General features: G+C 44.8%; 1 protein-coding gene across 1 annotated transcript; it reads right to left on the minus strand.

Annotated features, from left to right (window-relative positions):
* Positions 1 to 5163: 5163 nt before the first annotated feature.
* On the minus strand, positions 5164 to 10013 carry krt1-c5 (keratin, type 1, gene c5; the record flags this gene model as incomplete). The annotated part of the gene is made up of 8 exons (XM_080003302.1): positions 5164 to 5279; positions 5428 to 5456; positions 5649 to 5866; positions 6899 to 7024; positions 7182 to 7346; positions 8498 to 8654; positions 9173 to 9255; positions 9615 to 10013. 8 exons carry the CDS (start codon positions 10011 to 10013, stop codon positions 5164 to 5166), a joined length of 1293 nt encoding a protein of 430 aa, XP_079859428.1.
* Between the last annotated feature and the right edge of the window lie 2271 nt (positions 10014 to 12284).

Below are 12284 nucleotides of genomic sequence, written 5' to 3' on the forward strand. Positions count from 1 at the left end.
CTGACAACGGGCTCTCCCGCACTCCGTGCAGTTCCCACCTCTGGTCCAGGGTCTCCTGTAGGCGTCCTCCCGGAGGCTGCCGGGTCGACGGCCCGGCCGGCCGCCGCTCCCCGGCGGCGCCGACAGGGCGAACCGGGCCATCACCACCTTGAGCCACGTACTCGTCTGAAATAAAAGAGGAGTCACGGCGGACAAACGACCTGATGAGTGACCAAGAACTCACGTCGTCGAGCCTCGATAAACTCACCTCGAGCTCAAAATCAAAACATCTGTATGGAATGGCGGCGAAGAGCTGGGTGGGGCGCGAACTCCCACCGTCGGCCCTGGGGAGCGTGAAAACAAACAGGTTGTATGCAAAGAAAACAAATGATTATTATTATTATTATTATTATTATTATTATTATTATTATTATTATTATTATTATTATCATCATCAGGAGACATGGCCGCAGCCAAGCTAACCGGCTAATGCTAGTTCGACCGGGTCGAACCACCGCCGACCCACACCGCCGGGGTTTATCGTATCGACGTGCGGGGAAGGATTTGATTAGTTAATTAGTTTCCAAATGACAGTAATAAACCGGCCACGAGGGAAGCACATTAAACAAAAGGCCAGAGATAAGTCTAAACCCGTGTTCAACTCACATGTTTTTACACTTTTTTTAAATTAAAAAAAAGTTGCGAGACCGCCTCGAACTGGTCAGGGCGGCGCGCGGCCCGTGAAACGTGACAACGGCGATCGATACATTTGGCGAAAATGAATGAAACTTACATTAAAATATAAAACCACGAATTTATATGTATATATTTTTTTTGCGTATGGGGATGAACATGTTGACGTTCTGGGTTTGTCATTCATGACGTGTCTTTTATTTTATTTTTATTTTTATTTGAGTTCGATTTAGCGGCATCTAGCGGTGAGGTTCCAGAGCCTACGGTGGCCGCGAAGCTCACGACAACACCTGAAAGCCCCCCCCCCCCTCCACTAGAGCGATGGGTGGTTTGTCCGCTCTGGGCTACTGTAGAAAGATGGCGGTGCAACATGGCGGGCTCCGGGGGAGAGGACCCGCTCCCCCCATAGGTAGAAACGGTTCGTTATAAGGTAACGAAAAGTAAAGCACAACAGTTCTTATTTTCATGATATTATACACTTATTAAAACACACTTATTAAAATTATATTCCAATTCTGGCAAGTCCCTAGATGCACTAAATCGTACACATTGGTCGTGGTAAGAAATTACACAAAACAATGTTCTTCATTCGAACAAGTATAATGAATTAAGAGTGATTACATTAAAATATGTAAATACAATATTTGCAATATCTTGGATAAATATACAAATGATTGCGTTGTATTATATATTAAAGTAAAGTAAAAAGTAAAGTGTATGTAACCACGTATTTTACAATCAAATATATCATTTATTAACATGTTTGAAATCTGCCAGCTAAGACTAATATTAAATATTAATTACGAACCTTGTGTTTTGTATGTTACCTTATGTTATATCATATATTACATAAGACTAAGGACAATATAATGGCATGTATGCTATGGCAAAATTAATATATGGGGTATTTCCGTATATTAAAATCAATTTTCTAATATATTACATTCTATTTTATAATATACGTGAATATATACTTGTTGATATTATAGAAGCAGTATGATGGACAAAGACTGTTTTTTTTTAAGATTTTCATGACACAAGCCAAATAACACGTGTTTGCCTCATGGAAGGAAGCAGTCATGCTTACATAAACAATAAATATCTCAATAATGATCATTTATTTATTGTATATAAGGAAAACATGATACATGTTGTATTAATACAATGAACATATGGTGCTGCTTTCTCTTCTTTCCCTTTCTCTGCATTCTCCACCGACTTTTCCCGAACTCAGCCCAGTGTATTTCATAAGATTATAAAAATACAATTTGTCACCGGCATTATTACCCGAATTGTAGGTGACGGCTTCTATTCAGTGGGTTTTGTGCGGCAGGTGTTTCTCTAACACCAGGGGGCAGCATCCAACCAAAATACAGTTTATCAACCTGGCGCCTTCATTTCTCAGTCCATCCCAAGAGGCAAATGAAATGGAAAAGTAAAAAATCAATAAATCAGACAAAAACGAAAGGTCCTGTGTTTTATACTGGAGTTCAAAGATGGTTTGTGGAAGAGGAAAACTTTGTTATTTTGTATTATAAGCTTGGGAGGAACAGGAATATTCTTTAGGATATGAATATCTAAATTAATATTGACATGAAAATGAACATAGATAGATAGATGGATAGATTGGTTGATAGATAGACAGATGGACAAAAATGTTCATGTAACCTCCACATTGACAGAAAAAGGCAATAAAAACTGAGCATATCACAGGAAAAGGAAAAGTTTGTTATTTTGTATTATAAGCTGGGAGGAACGGGAATATTCTTTAGGACATGAATATCTAAATTAATATTGACATGAAAATGAACATAGATGGATAGATAGATTGATTGATTGATAGATAGATAGATGGACAAAAATGTTCATGTAACCTCCACATTGACAGAAAAAGGCAATAAAAGACTGAGCATTTCACAAGGCGTGGAAAAGAACAGCAATGAAATGTTATCGATAGAAGTGCAGTAGGGCATTAAATCTAGTCATCAATATTGTAGAAATATTTAAAAAAAGGCAATATACATTTGAATTAAAAAAAACACACATCAACTCATTTGTCCAAAAATAAAGTGAAATAGACAATAAAACACAATAATAGACAATACACATTTTTAACTCACTTTCACATTGAAATGCATGTATCTGCTGCCGTCATCTACAGTTTGGACGTCTTTTGATGATGTCTCAGTCTGAGAATTATTTTTACTGGATAATAAGGTTTGTTGCACCCGAGCGAGGAACTATAAAATATATTTACACTGAAGTGTGATTGAACCTCATAAGCGAAGGAGAGACACAGACACACACACACACACACACACACACGCACACAGAAACACACACAGACAGGGATGCACTTGAAACGCTCACAATCACAGACACAAATAACAAAGAACACACGCTCCTATATCTATACCTGAGTACATACAGACACACTCACACACACACATCCCCAGCCCCAGCCTCATAATCACTCATGCTCCCACACACCCCTCTGTGAAACTTCTCACGCTGGCGATCGCTTCAGTGGACGGGGATAGAAACTCTTTTTGTGAAGTTTCTTCAAAATCCCCAAATGACAGCCCTCAGCTCAGACGGAGGCCCTTAGCCTATCAGGTTGCCACCAAAAGAGTTTTGCCCGATATAGACAATAGAGAGATTTATTTTTTCTTTATAATTATAATTATAATTATAATTATTATTATACTCAGCTGAAGAGTATGAAGCAAACTTTGGACCTGATTTTTCAGTCTGAGGAGTCCAGTGGCGCTCATGCTCTGGGCATGACACCCGATATTAGTCTTGTGTCACAGTTACCTCCAATAACAGAACAATCCAGCTCTTCTATGCAACATTATATGAGTATCAGATGAGACGTTATTTTCCGTCTGCATTGTTGTACTGAAAAGGGACAATAAGTACACGGGGGCTTACGGAAAGCGGTCCCATAATCACTTAAAATTCCGAAATGAAATGCAGAGAGAGGCCCAAATTTAGTGCAACCCAGGTTCACACAATGGGACGTCATCTGAGACGGCAGTATTTGGGTCACTTGGGTTTTTGTAGTTTCTGTCCCCCCGGTGCCGCTGAAGGTCGTACGGTTCCTTGGTTTCTCCCTCTCCTATTATCTTCCCTCGCTGAGAACAAGTTTATACTCTCTCTAAAATTAATGGTTTTTGAGAGATCGACCTCATGTTTTTTGTTTTTTTTTATTGTTGCTGCACGAAGAGGTATTGATCATTTTGTGTTTCTTCTTCCAGTAAATTATCATTTTCAACAGAAATGCTGAACACATTTTCCCTTAATCATCACAACATCAACAGGTCTCCTGTTGTTAAATTTAATGAAGTCACACCCGCAGACAGTACATGGACATACATTTAAAGCATTCCTACAAAAAAAAAATGTTTCAATCGAAAACCCAGTAAATACTGAAATTGCGGACGTTATATGACATTTGAAACAGCCTCAAGCATTTCACAAATAATCCGCAACAATATCGTAGTAAAACCACACATCAGGGCAGGTCAGAAGACGATACGCAATGTTATTTTCTTTCATCCGTTTCTAAATCATCGAGTCACTTTTTTTCTTCATGTCTTCTTGTTTTTTTCCCGCACATTTAAAGGAAAATGCAAAGACTTGTTTTTTTTTCAGTGCTTGTGCACATTCATTTGGGTCTCTGAGGGGCCCACTAACACACAAACTGTGAGATAAGACGACCCAGTCACTTTGCTGTGAGCTGTCTGTTTCATGTCCTAAAACGAGCCGTTCAGCTTGGGGTCTCACAACTACGTCGCATTGAGACACGTTAGAATTAGAACCGCCCTCGATCGGGGTAACTCTACCCACGGCTGGAGTGCCACCCGACCCGCTAGATCGAAGCTAGGAGCCAAGCATGGGAAGCGTTCCGTCGGCTTCAGTGACCAGCACAAATCTTTTAAAAGAAAGCTGAATTAACACCAACTGTCTGTGACAAAGCTGGAAATCTGAGTATTTAAAGCGTTAAAGCGTATTTGAAGCGTTTCTTCAAACAAAACCGTAGAGGTATTTATTTTATTTATTTCATTTTATTTCCAGAAATCAGTGAAAGTTACAAGGAAACCTGGAAGCCGTGCTTAAATGCTATTGGCTCACAGGACTGGGGGCCTCGGGAGGGTGGCTCAGACAGGGTGGATTGGACGCATGTTAGAATGGCTTCTAATCTGAGTGGTATTTTCATCTAAAAACTTTAAAAACATGTTTTGGGGACCTCAGAGACCTACAGTATGTTAACCTGGTGAAAGGGAGAATAAGAGGTCCTTTTAAAGGCTAAAATCAAGAGATATGGTAGTTTTGATAATAATAATAAGGAAATTTGGGCCACGGTACACCTTGACTCCATCATCAGGATCATGTGACTCCAGACTGATTTCAGCTGGTTAGTTTGGTTTGGTTCTTCTAGGTTTGGCTCCAGGCTCCAGGCTCCAGGCTCCAGGCTCCAGGACCATGTCACTTCTTGCGCTCCTCAATCTGCTCCACCTCGCTGGACTCGTCCACCACTTTGCCGTTGATCATCGTCTGAGTGACGACTTTTACGATTTTCCTGGTCCTGACATCGGGCTCTTCTGTTAACACAGAATCAACACAGGGTTATTGAATTCTGCTGTCTAGATCGCTTTCACCTCCGTGCCATGGAAAGATCTCTTTATTTGCTGATTTATGATTTGATTTGATTTTGATGATGGGTGCATTAGATTAAATATCGGTACTTGCTTTTTGGAGGTGGAAGTGGTTCCTTAATCCTGAAGGTCAACAAATGCATTTGCTTTAATAGTAGGCAATCAATACTCGAATAATAGCGGATCCATATTGAGCAAAATTTCTTATTTACTTAAAGTACAATTACTGTTTTAGTTCCAGTGAAATTATTTTCCAACAGACAGTGAAATTGATAACGGAAGATTTCCCAGCCCTAGCCCAGCTTAACCACTTACATCTCCTCCCCTTCCAGGAGCCGCCTGTAGGTGGCGATCTCCATCTCCAGGTTCTGTTTGATGCGCAGCAGCTGCTCGTATTGGGTCTTGTTACGCTGCATGTCCAAACGCAGCTGGGACAGCTCGTCCTCCAGCTGGCTCAGCGTGGCCTGGAGACGGTCCATCTCCACCGCGTACTTGTGTCCGGTCTCCTCCAGGTTCCCACCCAGCACGCTCACCTAACGACACGTTCAGCAGCGGGTTAGCAACAGACGATGAAACGACGACGACAACAAATGGCCCACAGTTCAAGTTAGTTATCCGTAACGTGACCGAGGCTTCTTCGCCTTTGTAGGGGTCTTGGGCGTCAACATTTTGCGACCAACATTTTTGAAAACATGCCGCTATAGTCACCATTTGGGTGAAATGAGAAAGAAAGATGAATTTCATGGACTGAGCTCATCACTTTGAGGGCAGGCTCCAACTATAGAAATAAACAGTTTTGCCTCCTTTGGCCAACATACTGTACAGTAGGACTCATCCGTGTTCAAGCATCCAACAATATACCTGCTCTGGCATTGCATCATTCAGCAGTTGCCTCAAAGCCTTTATGTTTACCTATGTTACCTATACAGCTATATTTACAACCTGAAGTACCCCGGCACAGGGACTGTCAGTGCCACCGCAGCGATCTGCTTCACATGGAACAATCAGTTTGAGTCAACAGGCCGTGTGGTATTTTTGGTACAGTACACATCAAAGTCCTCATTCTGCTTCTCTATATGTAATAACATCCGTCCGGCGAGGTTCTGTTGCATCTGATTGATGACGGCAGCAGATTGGAAGCGCTGTGTACACTGTACGGTGAGGTGAGCTTATAAAGAGGAAGCAGCTGCTGCTTGCACTGCATACAGGTAATAGAAGTGACGAGGGAGGGATTTAAGGACCCCGAACTGCATATCTGCTGCCGTCATTTTCAGTTTGGATGTTTTTCGACGATGTCTGAGTCTGGGAATTATTTTTACTGGAAAATAAGGTTTGTTGCACCTGAGTGAAGAACTATAAAATATATTTACACTGAAGTGTGATTGATTCTAATAAGCGAAGGAGCAACATTTTATTGACAGCTATTTGTTTGGTTCCGGCCCACCTCCTTCTTTTTTTCACCGTTTTCATTGCTCTTATTGTTTTTGCTGCTGATTCAGCTTTTTTTTGTCTGTATATTTGCTGTTACCAAACGTCTAAGTTGTGTGTTTGCCTCCTGTGTGTACCTGCTTGCGCAGACTGTCCAGCTCCACCTCCAGCGCCTGCAGGAAGCGACGTCTCTCGCTGAGCTCGCTTTGGGCGCAGCGCAGCGCCTCGTTACTCTCCTTCACCTCCGACTGCACAGCATCCAGCTGCAGAACACACACACACACACACACACACACACACACACACACACACACACACACACACACACACACACACACACAGTATATGTAAAAACAATCTATTAATGATGAATATGAATATGTCAAAGTCAACGTAGGGGACATTGGAGGAGGGACAGACCTTCCTGAGGTACCAGGCCTCGGCCTCCTCCTTGTTCTTGCGGGCGATGCCTTCGTATTGGACCCTCAGCTCAGCCATTATGGCCCCCAGGTCGGGGCTCTGTGCCGCGTCCACCTCCACGCTCACCTGCTCATTGGCCAGGCGTGCCTTCAGGGCGTCTTTCTCCTGCAGGCGGCGGAGGGCCGGGAGAAAGGAAGGTGATTATGTGGGTGCGTCCCAATTGGCTTAATACGGCTTAATGAATGTGATTGGCTGGGAAACCTGTGGGAAAGTTGTGATTGGGTGACGCCCGAAGCGGACCCTCTCTCCAAACTCAACAGCACTCATTTCCTGGCACTCGTTCCCTCAAGGGGAGTTGGGACGCGCCCGCTGGCTTTCACTACTGCAAAATGTTATCTTTGACCAAAATGCCTCCTCACCAACACAGTAGCTATCAACATGAATGTTCTTTCTGTTATTGAATTATTTGACCATAGGCTTTAAATATTTGTCCTATTTTCTGTCGCAGAATAAAGCACCAGAACTGCATGAACTACAAAACATTTTAACATTTTCACTGCTGCTATTTTCAATACTTTATTTGATTGCTTTTATTTGTGTGTTGTGTGAGCTGTGATTTCATGTGTATTATTGGTGATTTTATATCTGTAGGTTCTTCTCGGGTCTCTTAAAAACAGATCCTAATCTCAATGAGAATACTTGACAAAATGAAGATCCGAGAAACCGTCACCAGGTTTCTGAGAGATAAGCAGTGTGTGAAAAGGTCGAATACGACCGCTGAAGTAAATAATTACATCCTGGTCCCCTCGCCTGACTGTCTACACACACACACACACACACACACACACACACACACACACACACACACACACACACACACACACACACACACACACACACACACACACACACACACACACACACACACACACACACAATGAATAGAAACAAGGGTGTGGTTATGTGTGGTTACACATGATCATGTTTCAGAGGCTGAATAACGTTAAGCCTGCTGCCCAAACAGCCTGGTTATTCAAACCGATGTCCCATATCACACCCACTGTCTCATACTTCATAACAATAAATAATAATACATTGACAGCCTCTATGTAATCTAATGTGCTCATGCATTTCAAGAGGCAAATACTTCCAGAAATCTTTCAAATCTCCTTGTTCTTCAATTCCTCAAATAAATTACATCCCTTTTTTTTTTTTTTTTCCAAAAAAGATGACGACAACTTGCAGTTTGTTCAGGCTGATGTGTGAACGCTCGATCGTGTTTCGGCCCAGGCGGTGACCTCAGAGGTGGATCTCACCTCGTCGTGATTCTTCTTGAGGAAGTAGAGCTCCTCCTTGAGGCTGTCCAGGTCCCCTCGCAGCGTGGCGATGATCTGGTCGTGGTCAGACTTGGCCCGACGCAGAGCTTGACAGTCCCTCTCCACCGACTGGCACAAAGCGGCCTCAGCCTCCCATCTTCGTGGTACGGGATACAAAAGGTTACAGAGTCAATTTAGCAGCGGAGATCAAGCTCTTTAACACACACGCGCAATGCAAAAAGGCAAACACGCCAGGAGCACGGAACCGTGCAGCCCACCAGGACATACAGTATCACGGCTGATCGAGAACTTACCTCCGTACAGCGGGCCAAAGAGCATACCAGCAGGACATCGTGAAAACCACACGAAATGGATGTACCCCCATCATAGCTCCTTGGCCTGAACTTCCCCATGCCAGCGGCAGATGGTTCAGAAATGGACTAAGCCTCGCAAGCCATCTATCACGCCCTGCACTCACCCACAGCCAGACCTGTTAAGCCTATACTGTATATCAGTGTCCCAGGGGTGCGTGAGCACCGTGGGAAGCAGCGTGCTCTTGTTTCGCAGCTTGACAGAAAAGTCATTTATTCGGCGCAGCATGGAGTCTGGCGCTCCCGTGCGAACGCTCACAGGCGGGTAAAAAAAAAAAAAGGATCCCCCCCGTGTGACACTCACTTGACCCTAAAGTCGTCGGCGGCCAGCTTGGCGTTATCAATCTCCAGCATGATGCGGGCGTTCTCCAGGGTCTTCTTTCTCACCTGCGCAGGGAATAGGGAACATGGTTGAAAACAAATTAAAACCGGACACACAGAACTAGCTTTAGTACTGTCATAAAAGTAGTTTACATATCTGATTTACAAATAGTGGTGAGGTTTGTGCTGTATTCTCCAAGACATATAACTTGGATTAAATCTAGAAACGGAAGAATTGGGCCGGGCGGCTTTCCAGGCAATATTGACAGGCAACTGTTTCTGAACACAAACTTCAAGACCAGCGATTCTTCTCGTTCATTTCCCCAAAATCGAAAAAACAATGACAATTCAATTCACTGGTATGCTGCCCATCAGCATCCCCCAAAATGTTGCCCAGCCTCCCACCTTCCAAGCTGTCTACTGACCTCCTGCCCGATGGCGTGCACCTGGGCCATCAAGGCCTCGATGTCGTGGCCCTTGGGCGTCTTCTCCAGCATCACCTGCTTGATCCTGACCTCCAGTTCGGCGTTGGACCTCTCCAGAGAGTGCACCTTATCCAGGTAGTTTGCCAGCCGGTCGTTCAGACCCTGCATGGTCTCCTTGTCGCTGGCCTCGATGCCCAGACCACTGAGGGTTAGGCGGGAGCCCAGCACGTTGAGGCCGTTGCCCATGGAGAGGGAGCGGGACAGGGGGAAAGTCCCGGTGGAAGACAGGGGGCAGACCTGGGCCTTGGAGCGGAGGCCGCGTCCGCCGTCCCGCATCGACGTGCTGGAGAAGGACGGCTGGCGGAGGGAGAAGCTGCGCACTGACATGGTTGAGGCCATGGTGTTTCGCTGCAGCAGAACCAATACAACGGCAGTTTTACGTGGCCACAGCGCTAAAAGTCTACAAAGGTTGGGGGGATGCGCACGCAGCTCAGGGGGCGGAAAACACATCTGGACGGTTTCATCATGCAAGAAAATGTATGGATCAATATGCTGGAAAAACACAAAAATGACTTTCTTTGAAGTAAAATGAAGTAAGTTGAAGTAAATTGTCTTTCAACACGTCAATATACAGTAATTACCTCACCCCAATATCTAACCTTTGCGCTTTGCTTTCTGTTTTTGCCCCCTCCCCCCTGCCGATCTGCCTATGGAGAACACAATGCGTTGTGTTCATAAGTTTGTTGTTGCTTATATTTAACCACATGTCACAGTGATATTTAATATTATGGTTGAAGTGTTAAAATTTGAAAAAAGGGGAAACAAGGGACAATAATACAGAACATTTGCTTGTAGGCATCCCTACAAGCCGATGTTCTGCCTTCTCTGCCTTAAAATCTTATCCCATTCAGTAAAACCACTTAGGAGACAGGCCTGTGTGAGACGTTGTCCCGTGTGAAAGCGCATCCAGAGAATCAATGAAGCGTGAAATAGAAGTGTTAAAAACAGCTGAAAACCATGTGATACTCACACAGAGCTCCACTCGGGCAGTGATCTCGGACGGACTTTGTCTTTGACCCCGACGGCTCCGGAGGCTGCGTCCACTGGACTGGGCTTCTCAGGTGAGCGGCGCTGAGGGAGAACTGCCTTTATTTGTGGGGGCGGAGCCGAGCGAGCTGTACAAACAGGAGATTGCCACATGACACCCCGGCGAGACGGGAGCAAGAAAAATAGCAGAGGTGTGCGGTGACTAAACTGAAAGGCTGAATGATTTCATTGTAATTCTTCATTTGTGGGTCGAGATTACATCTTAAAGGACAATAATACAAAACAGTTGATTTGATATGGATGGTCTCTGGTTATACTAAAAGGCTTGGGTGCTATTAAAACTATTTTTGCAAATCGGGATATTGGTGATTTTGGTAAATGACGATGCAAAATATTGCTTATATTGTTTTAATGAACAAAAAAAAAAAACACACTCAATACAGGGGGTTGGCCATGAGACCTTTCCCCAATAAGGTTAAAAGAAAACAATTGATTGTTGCACGGTATTATCTCCAGAATTCCTCCACAAACACAAGCGGTCGACACGATTTGAACGACATTTCTTTGCAGGATGACGTCGGCCTCCTCCAGCCTCGCAGGCCCGCGATTGGTGGAGAGCGAGGCGAGGGGGTGGGGGAGCCCGATACCAAGCGGCGGGATGGAGGGAGGCCTGAGGTTACCCACCGCCATCCCCCTTGAGCCTGGACACAATGCGGAGCAATGTGAGAGGCCCACCGCACCTGAGGATGGCTTGAGAGGATAGGGAGGACCGAGAGGATGTGGGAACAATGGAGAGAGAGAGAGAGAGAGAGAGAGAGACAGCGCGAGAGAGGGGGAGAGAGAGAGAGCAATAGAGAGAGGGGGGGCGAGCGAGAGAGAGAGAGAGAGCGAGAGAGGGGGAGAGAGAGAGCAATAGAGAGAGGGGGGGCGAGCGAGAGAGAGAGAGAGAGCGAGAGAGGGGGAGAGAGAGAGAGCAATAGAGAGAGGGGGGGGCGAGCGAGAGAGAGAGAGAGAGAGAGACAGAGCGAGAGAGGGGGGAGAGAGAGAGCAATAGAGGGAGGGGGGGGCGAGCGAGAGAGAGAGCGAGCGAGAGAGAGAGAGAGAGAGAACAGGGGAACAAGGAGAAAGGAAAGACCCATGAGAAATGCAGGGCGTGGGCTGGGCTGAGCTGGAAACTTGGCTCATTTGAACACATGACACATAGCTAACACACACGCACACACTGTATATTTACACAGATAGACACACACGCATGCATACACGTGCATATGTAGAAATACCCCATCAAATCAAACATATATTTGATTGACTTTTTCTTTGTAGGAGATTACATCCCTGTATGTCCATCCACTCTCATGCCACCTGACACCCAGGTGGAAAGCACTGTGCAACCTTTTTAATATCGCAAAAACTTCAGGGAGAACTATTCCCAAAGGAAAACAAGTTCAGACGGTGACCTGGTTTAGCAACGTCCATGCATCGTGCACAACATTCTGGGATGTGCTCGCCCACACACACACGCGCGCATGCGCGCACACACACAAAAGCATTAAGTCACCAAGGAGCTAAGTGACCACATTACCACACATTAGACATTAACGACAGCAAAAATATATATAATTG

Source organism: Zeus faber (genome assembly GCF_960531495.2).
Source record: "Zeus faber genome assembly, chromosome: 7".
NCBI classification, from domain to species: domain Eukaryota; kingdom Metazoa; phylum Chordata; class Actinopteri; order Zeiformes; family Zeidae; genus Zeus; species Zeus faber.